The sequence below is a fragment of the Haemorhous mexicanus genome, chromosome 6, assembly GCF_027477595.1.
Source record: "Haemorhous mexicanus isolate bHaeMex1 chromosome 6, bHaeMex1.pri, whole genome shotgun sequence".
NCBI classification, from domain to species: domain Eukaryota; kingdom Metazoa; phylum Chordata; class Aves; order Passeriformes; family Fringillidae; genus Haemorhous; species Haemorhous mexicanus.
Window position 1 is genome coordinate 34050576 of NC_082346.1, and position 27771 is coordinate 34078346.

Sequence of the window (27771 nt, forward strand, 5' to 3'; positions counted from 1 at the left end):
ATACATTCATAGTCTGGAGAAGCAACAGGCAGCTGGCGAACCCCACCAGCTGGCACAGCAGCATCAGCTGGCGTCAGCTGGCTTGTGGCTGCTTACCTGTCACTGCCAGCTACACGCAAGTCCCAATATGCTGAGAGGTGATCAGTGATTTGTCTTTTAAAAGCATAGACTAAATAATTCAACACAGTCTTTACAAACGTTCCTTTTATTTGCCTTATGTTTTTACTGAACTGAAAATGTGCTGATTTTTTTTTTGTGTCTTCTTTCTATTTGGAATACACACACATATAATTCCCCCCTAGAGATAGTAACTTTGTCCCAATGATGGTTATTCTATCTTTGAAAATTAATTCTCTCTTTTACTACTGATTATATATTTTAACTGCAAAGTCTTTCAAGTTCCACATTGATTCTAAAAATCTATGAGAAAATTCCAGTTTAATACTTAACATTATAACTGTGGGTTTGAAGTAGTTTTATGCTTAATGTAAGCTATTCTGTTATCATGGTCCTCCATTTTTGCTCTCTAATGAATTAATTATTAGCCTTCAGTTGCTTGGTTGAAGCTATTTCAGGTAGTCTGCATCAATCTTAATGCCTGATTATTGTGACCATGTGTACATTTGTATAAAATGCAAGTGAACATACAGTCAGTTGCTGTTTTAAATCATTAATCTCTGGTTTAACTTTTAAAATTATATAGGGCTTTCTTTACGGGTTTTCTCACAAATTGTTTAGGGGGGGAGGTCTTGCTTAGTGATGTGAGCTAGTTTGGTCATATATGGAGGATATAGTAGCACTTACAAATACTTCAATGGAATGATTTCAAATGTCATATTGTCTACAACAGCTGTAGTCTGGAAAGGTTTTGCCTCAAACTAGGCATGTCTAATGGGGTTTATGACAACCTATGAATTTGCCCTGAACAAGGTCAACTTGGAGGTCAGTGAATGCTGTACAAATTGCATACTGCTGAAACCTGTAATTATCCCTGTAAGAAGTTAATGTGCTGCGGAGTTCAGCAAATTCATGTAAAGCTTCAGAGATGACCATGATAAACCAAGCAGTTACTTGCATTTGCTCAGAAGAATCAGTCAGCAGGATGTGACACTTCCAAGCAAGTTTGGAGCAAAATCATCTTGTCTGCTTGTGTATTCAGGAGATAAAGAGCCTGAATACTTTGTCATTTGAACAAAACACTTTCCACAATATTAAATTCTTAATATCCATCATATGTGCTGTCCATGTAGGCAGAAAAACTCTCAGGATAGATTTTTTCCAATTTTGGCAGAAAATATGCGCAATCTACTTTAACATAAATTTATTATTGAGTACCTACAAGAAGGACCTAAAATATCTGTTAGATCTTTGTTGAAGAGAGCATTTGTTCCAACTTGTGCATGTATTATCCAATTTCAGTACTCAAAATACTAACTTTTCATTTTCACATGAAAATATCGGTATGATTTCTTTTTCCTCTATTTGTCAAAAATGTAGTTTTTTTATTGATGAGTGACTAAGTATTTTTGTAGGTAAATATTTGTAAATCACATAAAACACAGATAGGATACATTTTTATGAGTTAGTATAAATTTTGTCAGTTAACTGTCTTTAATTTGAGTATCAATAAAAATATTCTAGGAATAAGGGATAACGATTGCTTTGAGTTCTTACTATGATTAAATATCCAAATATAAGTGCCACCTTTAATTTAAATAATAAAATTAAATTTTGAGAAATATAGATTAAATATTCTTTAAATACTAAGAATATAAATTTAGGGAAAACATAGGAGTTAGTATTTTGATAGTTTTTTATTAGATATTTGCATAGGAGTTAGTATTTTTGATAGTTTTTGTACATCAACACTATGAAGTAAGCCATCTACTTGGATCAGAACATTTTGTATTTTTGAAGAATTTGTGTCTATATTGCATTTTGTGATGTGGTCCTGTCATAGCTTCCTTACAAAATAGATCAAAATCACAAATACCAATAGCCCAGAAATTGTGGGAAATAAGTTTTTTACTTTTGTAACATCTGAGCATCACTGATCCCCTTCTTTATAAGTAATTTCAACCAGCCAAAATAACATTAAGGTTTCCCTTCCTCCTCTTTCTTCTTCTCCCCCTAAACTGACATCAGAAAGTAATACAGTCTGAATGTCAGTATATTATACTATCAAATATCTGTACCCAAATGTGAAAAAAATCCTGAAATCCCTGTGAAGTGTCAACAGTGTGGAATAAGCACATTCAGACATGAGGAAAAGAAATACTTTGAGTAGTGCCCAGTGTTCCAGAAGTAGTGTTGAGAGGACATAAAAAGACAATTCTTCAATTCTTCTTGGTCAGGACTTGATTCTTTGCTGAAAAAATAGACATAAGCCTGTTCACACTGAAATGTAAATTACCAGACAAACTAAGGAACTTGTAATGTACTCGGTGTCATTAATAGTTCTTAAATGTCATTTAAAGAAAAAGGGGGAGAAAAACAAATTCCAGAATAAATATTTGATGTGCCTTTTTCTTTTCCTGTGTAACAGCATCCTACAAGTAAGAGGTGATGATCTTTGGTAGACCAGGTGAGAATTCAGTCTTATTCATTTGTTAAGGTGCAGAGCACAAAGATAAGATGAAGATCTCACTACCACATTTAGTTCATGAAAGGGTTTGATGTTTGGAGTAATATTGAATTCAATTCACAAATTAGCCTCTGTTGTAAAAGTGACTGAATATTTTGTAGAGTGTTCCCTTGATCTCAGATCATTTTGCATCACCTTTCTAGATTATCAAATTGCTGGATGGAAAGCGGTCTCAAACTGTAGGAATTTTAATATCCAGTTTGCACTTGGAGATGAAGGATATTCAACAAGGTAAGTGTTTCTTACACCTAATGTATTCTACTTAGATGGATATTTTATCATAGCCCTCAGATAATTTCTGACAGTGCAGTATAGTGTTTTGAATAGTCTCCTAAAACTACCAGAAGAATCATTCTTCCAGTATATTCCAGTTTATGTCAAAGTTTTACCTAAAAACTAGAATTGAATTTAAGTACAACTCTTTCTGGACCTTTACAGTTAGCATAACACTTTCAGTGCAGTGTTTCCATATTCCTCCCCTGCAGTTCCCTGCTTTTTCTAAAGCAAGTCAGCCACCAACAAGAATTAAATGGAGGGCTTACACATAAATCTTTCAGGCATCAAATATGCAGTCAGTGTTTTTTAATATTTACATTTTGCTTCATTAACAGTATAAGAAGTACATCCCAAACTGATGTTACCGTGTAAGAATCAGAAAGAGAATTACTGGATGGCATTTTTCAAAGCATGGGGCTAGTCATGTTGTAAATTCAAAGCATGGGGCTAGTCAGTTGTAAATTCCGTTACTGGTAGAAATTATTTGAGTTTGCCAATACAACTGTAGAGAAATACAGATTTTTCAGAACACTGGGGTGATTGAGAGTCTGCTTATGTTCTGGATTTAAAAAGATATTGTTTAAGGATATTGTTTATTTCTTTTTCACATTAAGAAAAGGAAAATATTCACCATTTAAAACAACTGCTGGAACAACTCAAGTTGATGTCTCCTTTTTTGCTATTGTTTTTCCTTCCATCACATGCAAATACTGGGTAGGGTGTTGAGATGCTGCTGGCATTGATTATTATTAATTTCAAAAGAGCCTTTGAGCATCTAGCACTTTAAAAGCACAAGGGCTCACAGATGTCTCTTGGGATACAGAGGAATAAGGAAAAGAAGGAATAACTTTGTGTCTGCCAGTATTGTGTGAAAGGTATCAGAATGAGATGGAAAAAAACTGCTATTACTAAAGGTCTAAATAATTTGCTGGCAGTGTCAACAGCACAGGGATAGGATAGAAGCTTTATTACAAAAACTGGGTAATAGTCTTAAGAATCTTCAGAGGTTGGTTTTCTTTTTATTTTCCGTGCCATGACGTTCTACTAAAATAGAACATCTCTGTCTCTCTCAGTTGTTTGCTGTACTTGTGTAGCTTTTGAAATCTTCTGGCCAATTTATACCAACTCTAAGAGGCCATAATGACCCAAATATCCAAGTATATATCCAATAGTATTTTTAACTTGAGTCAGCAGTGTGCTTTTGAATCACGTGTTATCAGTTGTCCCCTTGGCTGTGTTTGCATTGCAGAGCAGTCTCAGAGTGCACAAACATGCTTCAGAATCCAATGAAATGAGATTTGCTTTAGGAGCGTGCCATCAGTCTCCATGTATAGCAGTTTCTAAATTCCCCAGGATCAGATCAGAGATAGTTAAAACTCCCTGAGACGTGTGTAGTGTGAACTGTGGCTGTCTACAAATCCATTTCTAAAGGCTACACTACTTGCAGTTGTAGACGTAGCTAATGTAGTCCTACAAGGTTAATGAAAATTAGAGAGTTGGTAGAAGAAAGACACCAAAACAAGTGCTGTCACTGAAGAAAAGTTTAGAACTCATCGCCCTTTCTTGTCTGAGATAGCAAATGACTGGCCTGTCACCACATGTGTTGCTCGAGGCAGCAATAGGATATGCTACCTCTTGCTTATGGAAACAGCGAGGAGCTACCATCAGGATTTGGGAATACCTTTAGTGGAACTTTTTAAAAAATATACTAACAAGGCAGTCTGGCTGATTCTAAGCAAAATCTGTGTTCAGAGACTAGGGTGAAAAACCAGTTCACAAAACTCAGAGAAAACTTTGTTCTGTAGAGAGGACCTTTAGAAATGTACATTATTCTGAAAACAACATTAGAATTATGTTTGTTTCTATTTTAATGTCTGTTTATTTCATAGTATTTTGTGTAATTTAAATCTGTGGGCAGTCCTGCCTCTCAGCAGACAAATTATTTGAAGACTGCTGTAGTCCATGCACTGGATGAAAAAAATTCGTAGTAGGCTAAATGGTGCATGACAACACCTGACCAAAAAAAGCATGTAATCATTGGGTCATGAATGTCAACTTTTTTTACTTTTAAAGAGGAGTTGCAAAGAGCTACCTCTAGAAACATGCAGATTAAGCACTCTTCTCTTTTTTCATGCCAGTTTCCATGGCGTAATTCAGTATGTGAAAAACGGAAAAGTTAATAGCCTTCAACCACTTACAACAGAGAATGTAGAAGTCTGAAGCAAAAGAAAGTCAGAAGTGAAAAAAAAGGATCTAATTTTCATTTCAAGCTTTTATGACCATGTTTGTTGTAAAGTCATGTACAAATGAATGTCCGGTCTATGTGTGATGTGCTGGTTAGTCTACCTTAGGTAGCAGTTATGGAATACAGGTAGAGAAATTCTCAGATAAACTGCCCTGTGCATACAGATGCATCCAAAATTGTAGAGAAGGCAAAAGAGTAACCACAAGAAAAATTGCATCTTCCTTTAAAACAGTGTGAGATTTCTACATCCATAGGATTATCCTCTCAAGTCAAAGTACATAGCTTCACAGGATATTCTGTAGATAACTCAGCAGAGCAAAACAAGCAAGTGACCATATCTGGCATCCAGATGTTTGAGTTTGCATTTGATAATGCGCCAGCCACCACACTTCAGGAGGGGGATCTCCCACACGTATTTGTTTAAGAGAATGAAGTTCATCCTTTGCAGATAAGTTTATATCCATACTGCTTCTGAGTACAGTCTGAGGAGAAGACAGCATAAAGCTAAATAATTATTTTGGGTACTGTTGGTATTATATGATGCACAGGGAAAGTTAACATTGTCATGCTGCACCTGTCCTAAGACTCAGCTTTTTTTCAGTAGGAGAGAACAAATCCGGGTACTTTGGTGTTCTGAGCACTGGTGAATCTGGTATTGGTGAGAGCAATAAAGTTTTTTGTTAGACCACTTCTTCCTGAGTGGAAGAAGCATGCAGAAAATCTGTCTGACTCAGTATGCTTTATAGGATCTGTATATTGAAAAGACAAATAGCAGTAATCAAATTGTGCATAGGTTTGAGATTATTTTTAAGGCTGCTTCTCTGCATTTTTAAAAACCTTCATAAAAGGAGATGAGGAATAGCAGAGATCACTTGTTAGGTACACTTTAAGCGTCCACACTTAGAGAAGTAATCTCCATTTCATATCAGTCCATTTCTGTCTTTTCCTATCATTGTTCAGCTGAAATACTACAACTTGAGAGACAAACTTGTGGATCAACACTGCTTGTGTGGTTTTTGGTGTTGAAATGCTACAACTCACTCTACAGTGAGGTGTTTCCTTTTTGTTTGTAATGGGAAATGCTGATTATAGCTGAAAATACTGTGTGGGTCCTTGTCCCAGCTTTTTACAGGTCAATATTCCTCTCACTGAGACAGCTCCAAGATAGTAGCTGGCAATAGCAATGCACTGGAAAACACATAATAATACTTCTTTCCACAGTGTATGTACTGGCTTTCCATGAGCTACTGAGATCCTTGTTCAAGAGAACTGGCAAAATTGTGGGGCAGCCCAGATGAAAAACTTTTAGTTACAGAAAATGGGATGTAGATAAAATGTGGATATCTTATGTTCAAAAGAGTGATTATCCCAAATCCCTCCATTCATAGTGCATTCATAGTACCTGCATTTTGCCGCTAAAATTGTAGAGCACTAGAAGTTCTGCTTCTTTACATTGGAGAAATATTTCGCTGTTGAATATTCCTGATTGCTGTCAGAGCACATTAACTAGATGGTCTGCTGGTATATATGCTGGTATATTTTCCGTCTTTGAGATGTGGTAGATCACATCAGATGCACAGCTAATAGCTTATTGTACTCTTTGTGGTAGTAAAGTGCAATATGTTCCCCACAGAACAGCTGCAGACTTCGCTGCTATATTTGCCAAAACCATGGTAGCTGTACTGTAGCACTATAATGCTGACAGAATATAGCCTGTATGGAAAGGGGAGAACTTAACATTTATCCTTAGTTATAGAGATTATTTCTAATGCTAAAAGTGAAGCATCTGACTTGTTTCCTTCAACTTTGTGATTTCCCCTTCATTTCAGCATGTGGGAGTAAAAAATTGGAATATGAACTGCAGATTAACCCAGCCAGACTGATGACCAGTCTAATAATTATTCTGATTCAGTATTATGTTTCTAATAATCCTGGGATTGCTCTAATAAGAGCACCCAGGAGATTTATAAATAGGTTTGCATTGTCTTAGTGCAAGTTATGCCTTATTTCACATCTAAACTGTTGTTCCAAAGTTTTGTGACTTTCCCACCTACCCAAAATATTACATGTATATATTCTATATATTCGGCATACTATACATGAAGTATAAAGATAGCTGCATACCCATCTCAGAAGCTGGAAAACCATTTCATCTAAAATTAAATGGTTTTCTCTTTTTTTGGGAAAATTCACAACACATATTTTTATTAATCTGTTTGGATATCCTTTGCATTTGGGCAGGTTAACATTAGTACCAGAATCTTTTGTTCATGACTTCTTGCAGGATTTGAGCTTTCTTAGTCTTCTAAACCTCCATTGTGCCCATGGTGCTTCTTTATTACATACTTTTTTTTTTTGTGTTGCATGGCAATTAATACTGGAAAAAACCTTTAAATAAGTTGATAACATATCAGTTTGTCAGAAGTAAGCCAGAGGGTTTTGAATATTACAGGTAGTTTTGCCAAGTATTTAACAGTCATTGTCTAATTGACTAGGTCAGTCACAATTTTATTTAAATTTCCCAATGACAGGCTGCATATTCCCATGAAATCAAGCCTTACTCAACAGAATGCAGTACCTAAAACAACTAAGTACTTCCAGGTCAAATAATTGAGCTTTGGCAAGTTCCTTTTATTTAAATAATGTACTTTTGTTTTATTATTTGGGAGCAGTTAAGGTGATTTCTTCATATTTCATCATCTAATTGTCGTATTAAATGGTTTGATACTGGTGAGTAGATGTAAGCTCTGTCAGCAGGACTTAAATCCTGATTTAGCCAAAATGTGTTTAGTGAGTCTGTATATCAGATTCTGCCTTAAGACTCTTGGCATTTAAGCTTATTTAGAGGAGGTAAGTATATTTCTCACATTAAACTCTAAGTTCCAAAGTTGTATGTACACTGCGCACAGCATGCTTTAAATTCTCAGCTTTTTTTTGCTTTACATTTTTTAATTGATCAGAATATGTGAAAAATCTGTGCAGCAGGGAATCTCTTAGGTTCATTTTTTAGAAGTTAGTATGTTAAAAACCTTTGGTATAAGTTTATAATTGAAGCAATGCTCTTAGTATGTGAAATGTAGCTGGCAAGTATTTTTATGTGTGCCTGTTAGTTTGAATGCATGATGCTGATCTGTTTTTTGTCCTAGCTGACGGTTATTATATCCTAATGGGTGCAACCCTGCACTAATGATCCTTGTGTATATAAATTCTTCTTCTTGTGAGCAGACACCATAGGCAACATAAAAATGTTTGCCTCAATTTCCCTGCAAAAAAGGATCTCAGAAACCAGACTTGGCCAAGTAACAGATTTTTTAAAGGTAGAGGAACCCAATAAAATTACCAGCTTTTCACAGCATGAGTCTACTTCCTTTTGACATATTGTGAGGTGTAGGTGAAATATTCTAACTGAACTGACAGTGTAAGGAAGACAGCTAACTAGAAAGCAAGATGAAAGTAAAAACCACCGATGATGATTGATATTGTAATAGCTATTAATTGTTTTGGAGCCTCTTTTGTGGATTTATGATAGTCCACTGATATTACTTACACTTATGTAAGCCGGATATAATGAGATTTAATGCAGTAAAGTATCATGGTTAAATTCACTGGATCAGGAAGAGCTTTTTGAAAAACATACCTAGGTTTGTATTAATTTTGATGAAGTTAATATACATATGATAAAAAGTGGGTTTTGTTTTTCATAGAAAAATTTAAAAGCTTTTGTTACTTTAAGCAAAAATCAAAATAATTACTTTGTTTGATCTAGTGCAATGGGTTTTTTTAAGCTGCCCCAATTCAAGCTAATTTACACAAATAGTGTGAACGTATTTGCACATGGCATATTTTAAGAATAAGAATATGAAGGCACCTGTGAATTTGGGGATTTCTTTGGGCTTTTCAAAATTAATGTGGTTTTTTTTTCCAAAAAATGGGCCCATCATAAATTTGCTTGTTTTCATTTTTATCTTCTGCTCCAAATGTGCATGGCATTCAGTTCAATCAGCTTGAATGGAAAAAAAAAAGGGCTAAGACAATAAAATGTATAAAGATTAAATAAAGGAGGTTATGTGGATTTTGGCAGTACTTCTGACTTACTGGGAATGTGTCTCTACATACATTGACATCCTAAGATGTCCAGCTGTATGGCTTGATTTTTAACTGCAGTTGTCTGTCTGTGCATTCATTGCTAATAATAGCAGTACAGGTTGTATAGCAAGTAAATCAGAAAATATTTTCTGAGTACTTTTATACAATCCCATGCTCTGTCCAAGAGAGATAATTCCTCACTTTGATATCTCTTAAAATTGATTATTATTAATTCTATTAAATATGTGGTTTAGCAGATTGTATTTCATTAGTTTTGTCACAAAAACTTTTTTGTTTCATCGTGTCGCTTCAAAACAATGCTGATTTGTTAGATCTGATGTTGAGTACAGAAACATGGATAACATAATAGAGCATTAAAAACCACTTTGTGATCTGGGGCCATTTTGGTGACAAATATCTGGCTGAAATATTCAGCTAGTTGTGTAACACTTGATATTCTTATTACAGTGGGGTTTTATCAAACTACTTCCTGTCATCATAATAGATTTGTACATAAAAATTTGACTATCAATTACATGCTTTGCATTTCTAGTACAAGTTTAAATTGCCTCCAATAAGTTGCTTTTTCTAGATAGCTTTGGGTAAGTAAATTTCTCCCTGTAAGCAGATTTCAGAATATGCTAAAATAGGAAAAAAGTTAAACCACAAGGGAAAGTTTCTGAACTTAATATGCATACTGTTAATCTTAACTGTTAAATATATTGGACTGTGAAACCAGTTTTCCAAGAGATTTTCCATCTCTTAGGTTCTTTTGAAATTTTATTGGATGATACAGAAGATAGTACAACTCTTGGAACTGTCTTGCAGGAGAAAAGAGAGAATCTCATAAATTCAAACCCTAAGGAATTTTCTTTAAAAAAAGATTTTTGCCAATCTAAGTGGTTCAGGCTTTACATTTGGTTACAGTCTTGAGGATTTTGAATCTTTCATTAAGACAAAAATGGTTGGAAATACTGGTTTTTCTCATTGATACTGTCTTCTGTGTAATTCTTTACTTCAAACCTAGGTGTAATGTCAACAGATGGAATAATAATTGACAGGCAGAATTTTAAAGCATTCTAAATGTCACTGGACCTTTTAATAAAATTAATTAGTCTGCCACAGAGAAAATTTACTAGCCTGCTGGTTAATTTCACAATGTAAAATCATGGGGTAGGTGGTAGAGCAGGCGAAAGCTTATTACTTTTAAATAATTATTTAAAGATGTGTGCCTTGCCCCTTTCAAACGTGGATTACAAATGCAGCAAGAGCTTTTAAAATCCTCTAAGTTCATGAGCAGTCAAGGATCATTTGAGGAAATATAATACAGTTGAATTAAAAGTTATCAGATAGTAGCTAATAACATCTCACTGGTTATGCCCTTGATTCTTTTGGGATTAGTGTTCTCAGTAATATATAAGCGTAAGTCATGAGTTCAAGAATTGTGCCTAGTCCCCTTATGAATCTTGAGGAAAAGCTGATTTCAGAAAATTTAAATATCCAGAGTTACTTCCATTCCACTATGCATCTCTCAACTTACTGGAATTTAACACTAGAGTGTGTTAGAAAGCACGATGAAGCAATCCCCTTTAGTTTTCAGAAGAGTTCCAATACCAATTTTCCAATAGCAAGATTTTCCAATACCAATACCAATTGCCTAAATTGTAATGGGATTTGCAAATGTTGGAAGCACCTGTGTCGTATATTCCAAACACAGAAATATTTGGAACTAAGATAGGAAACATTTTGAGAGTTCTCATCTTTAGTAATGAATCATAATTAATCACTGAAGAGTATACTGCATGTGTGTCTGTGTGGTGTTAAAAAGGATTTATCTGAAAATTGTCATGTGGATAGTTTCTATTGGATAACTAACTTAAATGTGAACTTGTTGAAGATAACTTAAAACCTGTAGCACAGTCTTTTCTGCTTGCAGATTTACAGCTTGTAAACTTTGAAAGTTGTCTATTTATCTACTTACCAAGATTGCTAGCTCCGAGACAAGCATGTCTTGCTGATTTCCCGTGCACACAGGGAGACTTAAATACTCTCACTCTCAATTCCTTCCTATCCAGCCTTCTAGGCTAGCATGATATCTGTGCTCTTCGTTGTCTGGTATCAGTTGTTCCCATGTTCTCCTGCCTGGCCAACTACACAATCAACTGGCTACTTGACTGGTCACATCTTTGACTGCTGATTATATTGGAGAGAAAAAGTAGAACTCTACTCTCCTGAGACAGTTTATAGAATGTTCTTGTAGGAGTGCTGTGATTTGACATCAGAACAAAAATAAAATGCTTAGAAATAACCATTAACTGGAAACATAAATGTCCTGTATCTACATTAGAACCCTTTGATACATTTCTCAGGAAAAGAACTGAAGTCTTAACTTATGTTTTCCAGTGTCTAATTTGTGTTTGTATTCTATACAGCTATATTGTGTGTTGATGACTCTGTAGTAGATCTGGAGACACTGGAAGCCCTATATGAAAATGTAAGTAAAGGCGGGGTAAAAATGTGTTTAATCACCAAAGTCTTGCAGATACAGACTTTAGGCTGCTCAGGGAACTAGTGAGTAAGGTCCCCTGAGAAATTTTTTTTCAAATACCACCTTATGAAGGGCACAGGAGCAGGAAATTCCTAAATGTAAGTATTCAAGCAGATGAAATAGAAAGTTGGCTTATCTGAGCTGCCTTTTGGAGCCATGGCAAAATAAGAATGTGTATGCCCAGTGAAAGCAAGGTCGGCTGATGTGGGAGGAATACAGAGATGCTGCTTGCCACTCTAGGGAGAAAATTTGTGCAGCCAAAGCTCAGTTGGAGTTGAAGCTGGACAGAACTGTGGGGGACAATTAAAAGAGGTTGTTTAAATATGTTAATAGCAACAGGCAGTATAAAAATAACATCAGCTGGTTACAGGATGAGAATGGCAACTTCACAAACAGGGACATAGGCAAAGAGACGTCTAATGCTTTCTTCACCTCTGTCTTTAACACCAGTGATAGACTGAAGGGCTCCCAGTGCTCTGAGCTGGATGACCATAACTCTGAACTTGTGTGGGATGTGCAGCTCCAGCTGGACCCCTGTATGTCTATGGGGCCTGATAGAATTCATCCAAGAATATTCAAAGAACTAGGTGATGTCATTATGTGGCCTTTTGATGATTTTTGAATTCTCTTGGGAATCTGGAGAGGTCTCAGTCAACTGGAAGTGTTTGGACAATGCACTCAGGCACGTGGTGTGATTCTTGGGGTGTCCTGTGCAGGGCCAGGAGTTGTACTCAACAGTCCTGATGTGTCCCTTTCAACTCAACATATTTGGTGATTCTGTGACCAAAGGAAGCCAGCTGATGTAATCTTCTTGAATTTCAGCAAAGATGTTGATGCTATCTCCCACAGCATCCTCTTGAATAAAATGTCCAGCACACAGCTGGATAAACACATCATGTGATGAGTGAACAGCTGGTTCATGGGTTAGGTGTAAAGGGTTATAGTGAATGGGGTGACATCAGACTGGTGGCCTGTCACTATGGCATTCTGCAGGGCTCTGTCCTAAGCCCTTTGCTCTTCAGCATCTTCATTAACAACTTGGACACCGGACTGGAATGTGTATTAGGTAAGTTTGATGATGTTCCTAAACTGGGAGGAGCCATTGACTCCCTTGAAGGCAGAGAGGCCTTGACAAATCAGAGGGTTGTGCAGTCACTAACTGCATAAAGTTTAAAAAAAAGCAAGTGACAGATTCTGCACCTGGGATGGGGCAACCCTGGGGAGTGAAACACTGGAGAGAAGCTCTGTGGGGCAAGGGACTTGGGGGTCCTGGTCGATGGCAAGTTGAACTTGAGTCAGCAGTGCCCTGGCAGCCAGGAGGGCCACCTGTGTCCTGGGGTGCATCAGGCACAGCATCAGAGCCAGGCAAGGGAGGGCATTGTCCCCTCTGCTCTGCTCTGGGGTGGCCAAACCTCGAGTGCTGGGGACAGTTCTGAGAGCCACAGTATAAAAAAGATACAAGATGTTAGAGAGGATCCAAAGGAGGGCTATGAAGATGGTGAAAGTCCTTGAGGGGAAGACATACAAGGAGCAGCTGAGGTCACTTGGCCTGTCAGCCTGGAGGAGACAGAGAAGACCTCATGGCTGCCTGCAGCTTCTTCAGAGGGGGAGGAGGGGAAGATCTTCTCTTTGTGGTGACAGTGATAGGACCTAAGGGAATGGCCTGAAGTCATGTCAGGGGACATTCAGATTAGGTATTATGGAAAGGTTCTTCACACCAAGGGTGTTTGGGCACTGGAACAGGCTCCCCAGAGAAGTGGTCACAGAATCAGTCTGATGGAGTTCAAGAAGTATTTGGACAATACTCTTGGGCACATGGTATGACTCTTGGGGATGGTACTGTGCAGTAAATGGCATGTAAGGCACTGCAGGAATTCATCACAGATCTTTAAGCATCCCTCTTTTGCATAGTCTAAATGATTCTCAGTTTAAAAAACTTAATTGCTGTCTTGCAAGCAAACAGGTAAAGAAGTAATTTATTAATCTCTTACTAATTTGTAACTAATTAGTTTATATTAATTCACTCAGAGAGCACAAAAGGATGAACTGGAGAAAATCAAGCAATATTATCAGACTTCAAAAGAGGAGGAACTGAAGCTTCTGGATAAACCAGAACAGTAAGTTGTTTGTTTTTTTTTTATAGTTTGTCATTATATAACGTAGTCCTTTGATTATATGTTGAAAGCAATTTTGATACATAATTCTTGGTAATTATAAGTTTTTCTAAAATTATAAACTTTGTGTATTTCAACACATGATGAAAAATTTGCCCTTATCACAAAACTTTTTTCAGACATGGCAGAGTTTACTACATCAGCTTTGACCACCAGAACTGATAAAATATGTAGCCTTGAATCAATAAGAATTTTTGTTCCCATTCTCACATTTATAAAAGCCTTATCCTTCCCTTCGAGCATTTATGGCTAAATTAGCATTACATAAAGCAAAGCTTGACTGATTTTGATTGTTAATTATTTGAAAAGCTGCATGAACAGAGGGTTTGGGTTAATCCTATGACCAAAGACACCTTGGATACTCTGGTCAAATTCACTGTAAACCTAAAAGACTGATGCCACAGTTCTCCTGGAACTGTTGTGGCCAGTGACAACTGTTAGAATGAAAAACATAACTGTTGCTCCTTCTGTTGTAATACACCTTAGACTGATGTGAAAGGATCCTCAAGAATTTATGAACAGAATGGTAATCCTAAGTTTTATATTTGTGTAGACATTTGATTTCAGATGTTGGCCTATCAGTGGTTTTTGTCTTCTGCTACTTCACTGCTTTTTTCTTTTGTACTCTTATCCTCTTCAATTCTTCCTTCCCAGAGGCCTCTCTGTCATCTTGTTTCCTTTTCCATCTTGTCTGTCCTTGTCTTTTCTGCTGTCTCTGGTGTACGAAAGGGTAGGGGGAGGAAGAACTGAAATAGAGATGGTATATGATTGGTTAATGTCAGAATTACTTTATTTTCATACCTTTTTTCCCATTAAAATGTTAGTGCTGAAGAGCAGATTATTTTTTTTTTCTTTTTCTCCTTACATGAGGCAGCTAAATACTCATTTGTAACTGCACACTAAGGAGTAGGCTAATATTAGGAGATAAGGCTATTATCTTAGTCTTGATGAAGAGAGGCTATTGTTCTTTAGTAAATCTTAAGAAGACAAGTATCTGTAAAGTTTATATCCTAGCTTACTTTTGCATCCCTTGTCCATGGTTTTCATTGCCTTGGCTTGGGGCATAAGGATACATTGTGTGACTAGCTGATGTTTTCCAGAGCTTGAATCTTTGGCAGTCTGTTTGCTGTATGTCCAAGTTAAATAAATATGAATGCATTTTGTCTTCTGGAGAATATGAATCTTGTAGAGCTCTAGGGTTATAGGAGGTTGTCTTTTTTGTAACTTATAGTGCAGAGAGGTTAATCTTAATTAAATACAAAGTTGGATTTATACTATCATTGTTACATAATTAAGAACTGTAAATGAAGCCTGGTGGTTCAGAGTGAAATAGTAGTATCAAAGACAAAAGCTATTTTTTAATCAATTATTACTCAGTGCTCTTTCTGCAATCTTAAGTATCCCATTTTTACCCTATAATTAAGCTACATAAGTTAAGAATACTAGCTTTTTAAAAGGTAGCTTAAGGGGCAAACAATTTGCGTTATGGGCTTCTGTAAATTTTGTTGGACCTTCAAAAAACTTTCTGAAAACTCAGTTGATCATGTGCCCCTGGCTTTGTTGTCTTAGTCAGCCTCTAAGTCAGCCTAACTGCAGAACAGGAGATTTGTTGGAGCTGTGCTTTACTCATTAGCCCCATAAAAGGTTAAAGACAGAAAAGTGCTAAATTTGTATGTGCAATTAGAAATATTTGCTGTGGGGCAGGAGCCTCATGTATTGTCATTAATGAGGATCAAAACAAAAGTGTACATGAAATAATTTATCGAATGGTTGCCCATACTAACAGTAGTCATTCATGTAGTGCAACGTGTGAATTGAGTTCACTGAAGTCTAAAGGAAACCCTTATGTGCTTGGATTACCAGACAAATAAAAAGCTTTAGTGGTATCACTGATGTTCTTCTGTACACATGATTTTTGTCTTGTATGTTAAATTCGGCACAAACTCTTAAGTATGACAGCAACATAACAATACCCCCCTAAATTATTCTTCATGATAATAGCTGTTAAAATGCTAATATTAATTGGCATGATAAAGATTTATATGCAAAACTGGCTACAATTTGGGGCTTTCCTAGCAGGATACAGATGCTATAGCTACTTTCCAAGAGATCCCATTTAGTTTTAGTATATTGTCTGTGTAGGCTTCTCCACTGTGAAATAAGTACTAATAAAGGAAATAGTAACAATATGGTACTGGTTTGTATGTAGTTTGATTCAGGAACTAGGGAGTGATTTATAATCCCTGTCCCAGTAATGCCACTTGCTTCTCTTTGAAGACAGCTCTGCTTTGACTTCAGTTTAAATCCTGCTGTCATACTTAGAAGCTTACAGGATTAGATACACCTTTTTCCCAAAAAATTGCTTCTAAATTTTATATTCTTCAAATGTAGATAAATGTGATCTGAAAGTTGGTTTACCTCCTTAGAATCAGCCTTCCTTGTCCATCTTCTGCAAGAATGTTCTTTACACTAACACCATAATAGGCCTGGCTTGAAAGTTCTCTCCTTAACTACAAGATTCTGGTAGGCTAAAGGAGTTTTCAAGTAAATGCATTTTTTATTTGCAGTTTCTAAAGAGAGGGGTATGATGTACAGCATATTTTCTACTTTCATTGTTACATTTAGAATTGTAGTAATGAGAAACCCATCCAAAAGCGATGTCACAGGCACATCATCGTTATTTTAAGTAAAAAACCTACTTTTCTCAGAGTAAAATTGAAATAAGAATCTTTCTCTTCTGAAGTTTTTTCCATCTGAATTGGTGGTTTGTCTGTGACAGCCATAGTTTCATGCTATGACTTTTTGATTAGTTGCTACATTTGTAGTCACTAAAATTCCTTTTTGTGACAGATTTCAGTTATAAGCGTTCTGTCTGGATATTTCGTTTGAATACTCTGAATTCCAGAATCTGAAGACATCTTCTTTTTACACTGATGCTCTTTTAGCTCTTAGCACAATGACATTGTATTCGATGGTCAGCCATGTGGGAAATAGTTCTCTTTTCATGGGAAGGCAAGAATATGTGTCATTTGACTTTTTGAATTTAAACTTTTTAATTGTATGTATGTTAGAACTTTAATGAAGGAGTTTGGTTTTTCTTTCCTTTGTTTCTCTCACACAAAGTGCAAAATGCCCTCTTTTTTTTTTTTTCCTGGCAATACCATTCATTCCCAATAGGAAGCATTTTTATTAATACCAGCTTGGCATTTCTTTTTTCCCACTTCTTAAGTCCAAGAGCCAAGCTGGGCCTCCCTGATCCTTCTCTCACAATAGGTTTTTTCATCGGGCGAGAAAGAAAAAGAAACAAAAAGAAACACAAAATGGTATTCCAATTAAAACATAGTATTTCACACCAGCCACAGGTGAATTATGCTGATTTTTTAAACAGTCACTATGTATTCAGCAAAGCCTAGCATCCATGAGAAATGTATAAAGCAAATTTAAACATACTGGTTTTATTTATTGTGAAAAATAAATAATTTGGAAAAATCAGGTCTATTGGCTTAAATAATTAAAATTAAGAAGAATTCAAGCTAATAAATTGAATACTGAATTTCTTATAATTCAGTGAGGTAGAAAAAAATCTTAACGGCATTGTGTTAAGGGGAATCTAAGGATATCTGTAGGCAGATTAGAAGAATGATGCTAAAGTGACATTGGAGCAAAAGACAAGCTTGTTTCTGGATTTCAAGAAAGCTTTTTTATCTCTGAAATCTTGAATTTAAAACCCAAGAGCAAATTATTGCTATTAATATTGTTATTATAATAAATGCTAGAGCTTCTTGTATTATTAGCCAAGCTCTTTTATTTTAAATTGATGAAAAGGGAGGAATTACTCATGCTTAGAGATGCTTTTATTTTGTGAGGTCTGAACTACAGTTGTTGAATATGCCTCCATTTATTTTTAATTACCAAGAGTTAACAGACGAAAAGCTACAATAGAGTCATAAGAAATATCTGTGAGAACAGATACAGAGCAGATGAAGACTTAGTAACTTTGCTGAGCAGTGACTGAAGGCAGATGTGCTCTGCAAGTATTTTAGAGCTAAATACACAGCTAGGTGTGCTCCCATGGAATATGCTACTATATGATTTAAAGTGTGGTGCACATTAGAAAAAGAAAATTGATGCTAAGAATCAGAAGAAAGCCGTTGGCAGAAATTTTATATTATGAAATAAATTTGTGGGAATGTATTAAGTTCTGTATTTCTGAGCACATTTCTAAGGGAAACATGACTGTGTAAGTTGGTGTGTAGGTAGTGCTATGTAGATTTTCCTTTTTTTTCCCCAGTGGATGATTTAAGTTTGAGATCCTTCTGTTTATTACTGTGCAGCTGTGATAGTTAATGGTTGATATTATAATGATTCATGTCTTGCCTGTTTCTTGACATTATTAGGATTTTTAATGCATTCTTAGCGTAAAGAATATAACAATTATAAATTCTGACAGATTTGATTCAAAAAGGAAAGAATGCAGGTATATTTCATCATATTGTAGGCTTTGATCCATTATGTACCCCACTGAGAAGAATGATAAAGATTCATTAATAGTCCTTTTTTCCCCACAGATTTCTGTATGAGTTGTCTCAAATCCCCAACTTTGCAGAACGAGCTCAGTGTATTATCTTCCAGTCGGTTTTCTCTGAAGGGATAACATCAGTGCACCGGAAAGTAGATATTGTCACTCGTGTTTCCAAGGTGAGTCCTCATGGAAGCTAAATTAAAACTTAAATGTGTTTTAGAGTATTTAGGCTTCTTTTTTACCGTAAGTAAATGTACCGTGATCTTGCTTACTGGCTTTTTAGGAAATAAAACTGTAGTAAATTTTTAGTTGCTTAAGAACAAAAGGAAGAGGGAAGCAGGAAAGTGAATTGCATGTGGTGCCCCATGGAATATGTAGAAATTAATTTGTATTTAAATGGTAGATTTTTATCACTTTGCATAATGTAATAGATAATCTCCATAAACTAGGAATTAAATATAAGGAAAGCTTAGTACAGGGCCTTGCAAACTGCCTTTCATTTGCATACCACTGTTAATGCCAGTAGATGCTTGTCGTGTTCATTATCTTATTTCCCTTGGCATCTATTAATTATTAGTAAACCTGATGCAGCATAATTTTTACTATGGGACAAAGCTCTACCTAATGTTTACACTCTGTGAAAGACTAAGGACAAGATTTTTAAATTAAAACAAATAAATTATGAAAAGTAACAAGTTGAAACAAGTTGAAAAGTAACAAGTTGAACAGTAACAAGTTGAACAAGTTGAAAATTAGGAGAGAAATTAAATTGTGGCCTAAAGGTCTAACATCCTAAGCAGAAAAGTAGTTAATTTTCATCTTTTTTCCAATTTGAAGATTAGTTCTTGACTAGCTTTGTTTTCACAGAGTACCCATGCTCTACACCTTTGGATTTCTTTGCAATAGAAATAGTTACTTGTTTCTTTCCTTTCCAAAGGAAGTGTGAAGAATCAGTGTTGTATGAGATAGGGAGAGCTGTATTGCCTTCAGTTCACTTATGAGGGGTTCACTCTGAAACTGATTAATCCAGTGTATAAGGCTACATAGTTAAGAATTATGCCTGTGGCCTCAGATTGTCAACTGACAGATGTCTTTATATGTAACTGAACATAATTTACTTGTTCTACATTGTGTTTCTTGAACTGTTTTCTGATATGAGGCATGTAATTAGTTGGTCCTTAGCTCTCTTATATCTGGATTAAGTATGGACCTAGGAATATGAATTTTCAGACCCATGAGAAGTAGACTGAGTGACAGGCTGATTCTAACCTTGTGACAGCAAAAATAGCACACCACCATTCGACTGTGCATGATGCAAACTCATGATAAACCACCTCTTTGTCTGTAAGAGTTTTGAAGTCTTCCGAGAACATTGAAATCTTCCATTAATCTTTTTGTCATTGACATAGTATTTGATGCCATATAATTTGCTGCGTATGGATTACATTAAACATATTTATCTTACAGAGATGCAGTTTAAAAAATGATTCTCTTAACGTTTTGATTATTGCACCAGCTTCAGCTTCCCTTACCTACCAAAGTAAAAACAGACAAGAAAAACACTTTAGCAAAAATAAAATGAAAAAAAAATTTATGTTAGCAATTAGAATTTTTATGTCAACCAAATTTACAGACCAGTTTCCATTTTCCAGGCTTTGCTGAGCATGAAAAGTGTAAAAGAAATTTTGGGCTTGATTCTGGCTTTTGGAAATTATATGAACGGAGGGAATAGGACCCGAGGTCAAGCTGATGGGTTTGGTTTGGAAATACTCCCCAAACTAAAGGATGTCAAAAGCAGAGTAAGTACTAATGTTTGGTTTTTTTCTGAAGTCAATTTTTTTTATTGTTCCTTCATCTGACAGAAGTTAATATTTTATTTCTTACTATTCTTGCTTGAAAAAATAACGTGCTTTGTACAGTTTTCATTCTTTTTTCTCCTAGCTTTTCACCTCCTTCTCTGGCACATGTGTGTGTTTCCTTAATATCTAATTTCTCCTGTTCAGTACTACTAGGATAATTACCTTATTTGAGAATTTCTATTTGTCTCTTTTATTAGCAGGCACTTAATAACAGTAGGGTAGAGAGAAGTGAGAGAGCACAGACTGCTCAAGTCTTCTCCAGTAAATGTCCTCATTCTTTTTTCATTCTCTTAAATGAAGGTTGCTCTGTGTAAATAAAAACTCCTTAAAAAATCAGGCTTAAAAACAAAATGTCTCTAATTTTTCATTGTAGTGTGTACACTAACAAATTGTGTATAAGGGATCAAAGATGTCACATCCAACAAGATATTTTCAGTCTTTTTCTTAAATTGTCAGTTAAATGGATGTAGGATATGAAGTTTGAGTGGCATGCGTGAGAAAATGCTCATAGATGGCAGTAAATTATTTTGTAAAAAATTGAGAAGGACTAGCTGATTTTTGATTAGTCATGCTAGGATCAAAGTCAGGCTGAAAGGCTAGACACCTTCTGAGATAACTTTGTTTCTTATTTCAGTAGGGCAGAGCAGGAGGTGTTAGGTAATATAGGCAATGGGAACACTGCTCAAAGTCATTCTTTGCCAGAACATACCTAGGCACCACATGCATATAGGAAGCGGCAAAGAATAGGAGATAATTTTCTGCTGATGTTGGTATAAACCTGGAGTGTGAGGAAAAAAATCTTTCATGCTCTTCTACTTTTCATGTGAGAAGTGCTTTCTTGACTACAAGAGATGTAGATTTTAAGCTTTTGTTCCCTATTATTTTTTGTGTACACAAGACTGCATTTGTGAGACAGGCAATGTCAGCAAAACACTTTATCTATGCATTTTGTTTTACTTTTATCATCATTAGCGAAGTGTAGCAACACATGTAATTAATTGTTCAGTGTTTTAAGGAAAGATTTTCCCAAAGGATTTTAGTCCTTTGTCTCCTAAAGACGTTGAGGTGCTGGAGCATCTTATCACTCTCTACAACTCCCTGAAAGCTGGGGGTTGGTGTCCTCTCCCAAGTAACAAAAAATAGGATGAGAGGAAGCAGCCTCAAGTTCTTTCAAGGGAAGTTTAGCTTGGATATTAGGAAAAATTTCTTCACTGAAAGGGTTGTAAGGCATTGGAACAGGCTGGATGTGGCACTTAGGAATATAGTTTAGTGATGGACTTGGCAGTGCTGGATTTTCAGTTGGACTCAATGATCTAAAAGGTATTTTCGGACCAAAATGATTCCATGATTCTAATTCTTCCTTTTGTCTTCACTGTGATGGTTCAGCTGTTCCATATAACCACTTTTTTCCCAGTCCTACTGCATGGACAAGACACAGTACAAACAGCAGCTTAAGTAGAACCAGGCCAAGTTTCCCATTACTCAGGCATTTGTTGGCTAGCTAGCTGCCTTGAAGAAAAATGTAAAACTCAGCTTTGCCTGACTTTTCTCAGTAGAACTGCTAGGCTTGGTGTCACTCTTTTATCTATCTATAAACTTCATAGAATTTAATAATCTCTGGAACTTTCCAATGTGTCTGATTTTAGCAAGCTTTTTCCAAAATTATGCCTTATGAAAAGGATTAACTGATATAAAATACAGCTATGAAAAATTTGTTCCTTAGCAAAACAAGCTAAAAAATTACATTAGATATAGTTTCCTGGTAGCCAGAATAAATATGTTATTAGTTTAGATTAGCCTTCAAAATGCATAAAAAATCAAAGGGTCCAGTTGCTACAGGGAGATGTGAAACCTCAGAGATAATTGGTAGTCTGTATTTGAAAAGGAGAAGAATGCAGGGTCTTAAACACTTGAGCATTAAGGTATTCTTCCTTCGTCCTATTACACCCTTCTTGTGAGTTGCCAGCAAATACATCTTAACTGAGCTGAATTCCATGAGCTAAGGTAAAGAGCCACTGCTAAATACCTCTTATTTCTCATAAAAGTCATTTATTGTCCTCTAAGCCTAGAAAGTTACTTTTTACAGAGATTTTTTGACCTGCCAGTAATGGCTTCTAAAACTCTTAAACATGCAGGGTGGCTTTCTCTGCATGACAGCAGTGACTTACTTAGTTAAGAATTTTGCTGGTGTATGATACTAATAAAATATAATGTGCTGCAGACTCTCATATAGACAAGGCAGCTCTGTACAGGAAGTCAGACATTGTTCACATACAAATGTTTGTTCTGATACCTGTCAATATAAAATATGAAAACACATCCAAAAAACTTCAAAGGCATTCCAGATATAATTCCCTATATCATGGTTCTTTCATATTGCTGAATGTAATGTATAACTTTTCCTTGGTTCATCTGGCCCATGCTGGCCCAATGACATGTAACAAAATAAAATACTGTTTACAGTTGTGTGCCATGGAAATGGTGATTCCGTAAAGTGAGAATTAAAATTCATGTTTATATGAAGTATACTTCTTGGTTGAATGCTATCTGATTTCATATTTACAATAAAATATGTAAAGTATCTGTGCCTTTTTTGGATCTTCCTTATAGGTGATTGAGACCATAGGAATCAAGAAATTCTGTTCACATTAATGTATCTGAGGTGACTGTAATATTTAGTTGGTACTATGTTTAAGAGTAGTATTACTGAATAATATTTATATTTGAGTTAATATTATTATTCTGTAATGCCTTCTATTATTACATAAAAAGCTTCTCCCATGTATTCTTCTCTGCATGTGTTTTTTTCTGGTATTTAAAACCAAAATAAACTCTGAATCTAGAAGTGGTACGATGAAGTCGATGTTGTAAAAGATCAAATTTTTTGGTCAGTAATGCTAAGGCTAAAAGGTATTGTGAATCCTATTTCTCACAGCAGTATAAAATAATAATTCATTTCATTTTAAATTGAGTACATTTTCACCCTGAATCAGTGTTAATCACACATCTTTAATCTTTCCTAGGATAATGGTATTAATCTTGTGGATTATGTCGTCATATATTACCTACGCCATTGTGATAAGGTAAAGGATTTGCTCTATCAGCCTCTCCAAAACTGGGTTTCTTTAAGAGATGGTGAAAGGGTTTGTAACAGCTCTATAGAAATCTGAACATAGTACCTCTGATGGGAAAATAAAATCCATTTCCTTTGCTGTCTTATAATAGTTGTGTACCTCAACAGGCATGAAACTTGCTATAAGTTTCAAGATAAGACTTGGGAAAATTTTACCTTGGTTGTTGAGAGAACCACTGCAGGCAGTTAGCTCTGACTGTTGCAGACTGGACTGGTGGTCCCTCCAGCCCTGCCTTATTACGTGGGGGTGGCTGTAACATTGTAATATTTCTTCTGATGTCATGGTATTGGAAGGCAGAAGCATGATTTCTCTCTTAGGACAAAAAATACAAGGACAGGTTGGTATTTTAAAATAGGTGGGTCAGGTGATGGGGGTGAAGTTAGGGGTTGAAATGCTGCTGTAAGTTACTTTCTATTGTATGTGATACTCCTCTGTATATGCATTTATATGTATTATATGCATTCATGTATTAAACATACATATATTTGGTATTGGCAATATCCAAACTTACTGAGTGGAAAATTTGAGCTATTGTATTTTAAATAAAAATGTTGCTATTAAATGATTTTAGCACTTATTTTCAACAATTTTAATTTATTTTCTTATTTTTTCTTCTTTTTTTAAATTCTTACATAAAGTTGTTGCAATGATGAGTTAGTAGTCCTCAGATATACAGATCTGTATCAGTATTCTTCCTTAAGGTTTTTTGGTTTGTTTGTTTCTCTCTCTTTTTTCTTGTGTTTTCTCTTCTTGGTGGTTTTGTTTGTGTGGGGTTTTTTCAGGGAACTGTGATTTTTATGCTTTCTAATGAATTTATTAAAATATTTAATTAATAATTTATTAAAATATTTAATTATTTAGTTAATATTTCTGCAAACTTCCTACTATACTGTAATTTTACTTCAGGGAATTTTGTGAAACAAAACATTATATCTTCCTTGGGAGGAAATAAACATAGTGTTGTCATCCATTGCACTTTCTCCACCAAAATGTTTATATCTTAATAATAATAAAATTATTCTATCCCCATTCACTAAACAAGTAGCTCTCCAACCTATGAGTTTTCCTTTATTAGACTGAAATCCCTGCAGGTATATGCATATTTCAAACTCAATAATATATGCTTATGCACAGCAATGTCATATTAATACCATTTATACATGCTTTACTTCCTAAAATTCCACTGGAGATATTGCTTTGAACCTTGTAAAAGGTTTTTGTTGGTTGGTTGCTGGGTCTTTTTATTTTGTTTTATTTTGTATGTGTAGGGTTTCTGTTGGCTTTGTTTGTTTATTTGTTTTATTTCTGATCATTTTTTTCTTACTGTGCTAAAAATAAGGTATATGCTTAGGGGTTCCATGTAGGCTTTAACCCCTGTTACTTATTTAGCCACATAAGCATTAAGCGGTGTATTTTTATCTGTGTAAACTGCTTCAGGAAATATATGAATAGGGTTTTCAATTTATGCTTATAAAGTGTGTGTGTTTTTAATGAATTGTGAGAGAGTGAAACCACAAACATTTGGCGTCAGATCCCTTCTTGCATTAAAATGGGCATTCCTGTTATCTTTTTCTAAGAAACTTCTAATCCCTTATCTAAACCTTTATTGACATAAAATTAACTGAAATGTTGTGTGTTTAATGTTGTTTCAAAGTTTAAATTGAGCACAGTTTGCTTTACAACATCTAAAAGGAAATTTCAGTAGTCAGAATGCTCAATATTTAATCTTGAATGAGATGTTGTTTTAGCAAGAATGATTTAAAATATGTGATTTTTTGTAATTTTGTAACACTGTTTCTTAGATGAGAATTTTTTTAAAAGCTACTTATTTCACTCTAAATGCATTCAATTTTCATAGTGGCTTGTTTGTTTGTTTGTTTGTTTAGGAAGCAGGAACAGACAAGAGTATTTTTCCTTTACCAGAACCACAGGATTTTTTCCAGGCCTCCCAAGTTAAATTTGAAGACCTAATAAAAGACTTAAGGAAACTGAGGAGAGATCTAGAAGGTAACTGGGAACTTTCACATTTGTTCTGCTAACAACAAAGTGCCATTTAAAATGTGATCTTTATGAGGTTTTCTTATTGCTAATTAGGTTTATAGTGTTGATTCATTTAGAGTTTTTACACTGTGGCACAAATTACTCACATAAATTAGAAAGAAAAAAAAAATTTAACTCATGACTTAATAAAAATGAAAGTAGAGATCCTGAAAAGTAATTTTCCCTTTTACAATCAAAAGGCCCCTAAAGAAATCTTTCTGAATATTCCTTCAGTTATGTGTGAATTTTTCTCTGGCTTCTCCAGAACTATGTGTTTAACTGTAGATATCTGTTAGCTCCATAACATAAATACTTTCTTCAGTACTTGTATAACAACAATTTAAAAGCTACAAGAAAGAGTTGAATACTATTAATGTAGAAATAAAACACAGCTTGCCAAGGCAGAGCAAAGGGAAATGGAAAGCTCCAGTTCAAAATATTTTCACCCTGGGACATAAAATAAACATTTTAAAATGTTTATTATAAAGAGGGGCTCAGAAACCCAACTCATCTATCAATCAAGGTACTGAGTGGAAATAAAGTAGGAAGGGTTGTTCTCTTAAGTATTCCAAGCAGTTTCTTTTTTACTTTGTGCTACATGCAATTTTCTAAACTAAATTCAACAAATGATGACTGAATATTTTAAGCCTTTTTCTTGTTATAGAAAAGTTTGTACTTTACTAAGGGAGTTCTGTGTAGAAGTTGGAATTTAAGAAGAGAATCCGCATAAAAGCATGTAAAAACTTTTACATTTAGATTTACATGTTTGCACCAGACTTAGAAGAGTCCTTTTATAATCAGAGTTGAACAAGATAATTGTTTTCAAATTTTTTGAATGTAAGGTGCTGAAAACCGTTACAAAATAGTTTATCCTTACAGCTAGGAGTTGCTGGATTAGGTCACTGCCATCCTTAGGATAATTTCAAAGGTTAATAGTGGTAGGAAAGTATCAATTGTTGTTTGTTCGACCCAGGCATAAGTGAGTGCTCTATCTCCTCTCATCGCTTGGCCCTGTAAGCCCCTTGGCCTGCCCTCTTTTGGGCTAGTTTTTGCAGAAACATGATCTGTGTTTGATCTTGTACTTTTTCAGCTTGTAGTCCTGCTGTCATACATCTTAGTCGAGCAGGAGCTGCATTGAGGCTGGGGCATTCACATCATATTTGTTCTACATTGCAGTGACACAAACAGCGAGTGGGAAAAGCTACATTCTTTTAGAATCAAAACTTCAGCTTTCTTGTGATCACTGATTTCTGTTTTCTAAACCAAATTTTTGTAGGTAATTATAGCAAATCTCAAAAAAATTGTTATCTTGAGGTTCTTTCCAAAGTTCTTTGTAAAGGTGTATGTTAAAGCCAGCCAAAGCAATTAACACACAAAGTTAATGACAGCATGGATGTGAAATCAAAAAGGTTGTGGAAATGTTTTCAGAATGTTGGTATTTTATCACTTAGAGGTAAGCAACAGATTCTAACAAGCATTCCTGTGATTGTTTATCTTACATTTAAACAAAGAAACAATCTCTTATATAAGAACTTATCTTTTTTCAAAGATTCCCTTTCAAAATTTTTTCTTCGGTTAATGCTCTAGTTAATTTTTAAATCAGAATTTTAATTGAAGAGGTTATAATTTTAACACGTACAACAAAGATTTGATGAGTCTCTGTAGTTTATTGTAGCCATTAAAAAGTTGTGGCTGCTGGCAGAATACCAGTGAAAGTCTAAAGCTGAAACAGATGTGAGTAGCAGAAAGCAAGTCCAGAGAAGCGTCGGGCCCAGTAATCCAGACAGGCGCGGCCCTTCAGATGTAAATAATTTGAACAGTATTAACTGGGGCTGCCTGCGTTACAGGCTACATTGGATTTGTTTCACACTTTGTTGGCTAAGGTAGTCTCGAGCAGATTACCTTGGAAGTGGGATGAGACAAAGGCAATAAATGGGAGAGAGGTTTTCATCGTGTCATTAGGTAATGAACTAATGTTCCTGTTAGTGACTTCCCTTTTTACTGAGATTTGTAAGAATGATTAAAAAAAAAAGAAGCCTATCATTTCTTGCAACTGAAATGGCAATTTTGATAGTTACTTTTCATATTAATTGTCATTTTGTATTTAAAAATATATTTGAGTAGTTTATCAAGGCATTAATTTCTGTTTCTAACATGAATATTAACATAGGAAAGATGGAATTACCATGAGTGTTGTGTCTTATAAACCTCGTGGTATAAACCTCTAGTTTGAAATACCTAGA

At 35.3% G+C, this 27771-nt stretch overlaps 1 protein-coding gene across 3 annotated transcripts in view; it reads left to right on the forward strand.

Moving 5' to 3' along the window:
* FMN1 (formin 1) overlaps window positions 1-27771 on the forward strand; it is a 167217-nt gene that overhangs the window by 86336 nt on the left and 53110 nt on the right. For all 3 annotated transcript variants that reach the window (XM_059849788.1, XM_059849789.1, XM_059849790.1), the window contains 7 exons: window positions 2788-2875; window positions 11684-11745; window positions 13828-13916; window positions 18542-18671; window positions 20148-20294; window positions 23378-23437; window positions 25375-25495. In XM_059849788.1, the coding sequence (XP_059705771.1) occupies window positions 2788-2875; window positions 11684-11745; window positions 13828-13916; window positions 18542-18671; window positions 20148-20294; window positions 23378-23437; window positions 25375-25495 (697 nt within the window). The remainder of the gene's footprint in view (window positions 1-2787; window positions 2876-11683; window positions 11746-13827; window positions 13917-18541; window positions 18672-20147; window positions 20295-23377; window positions 23438-25374; window positions 25496-27771) is intronic.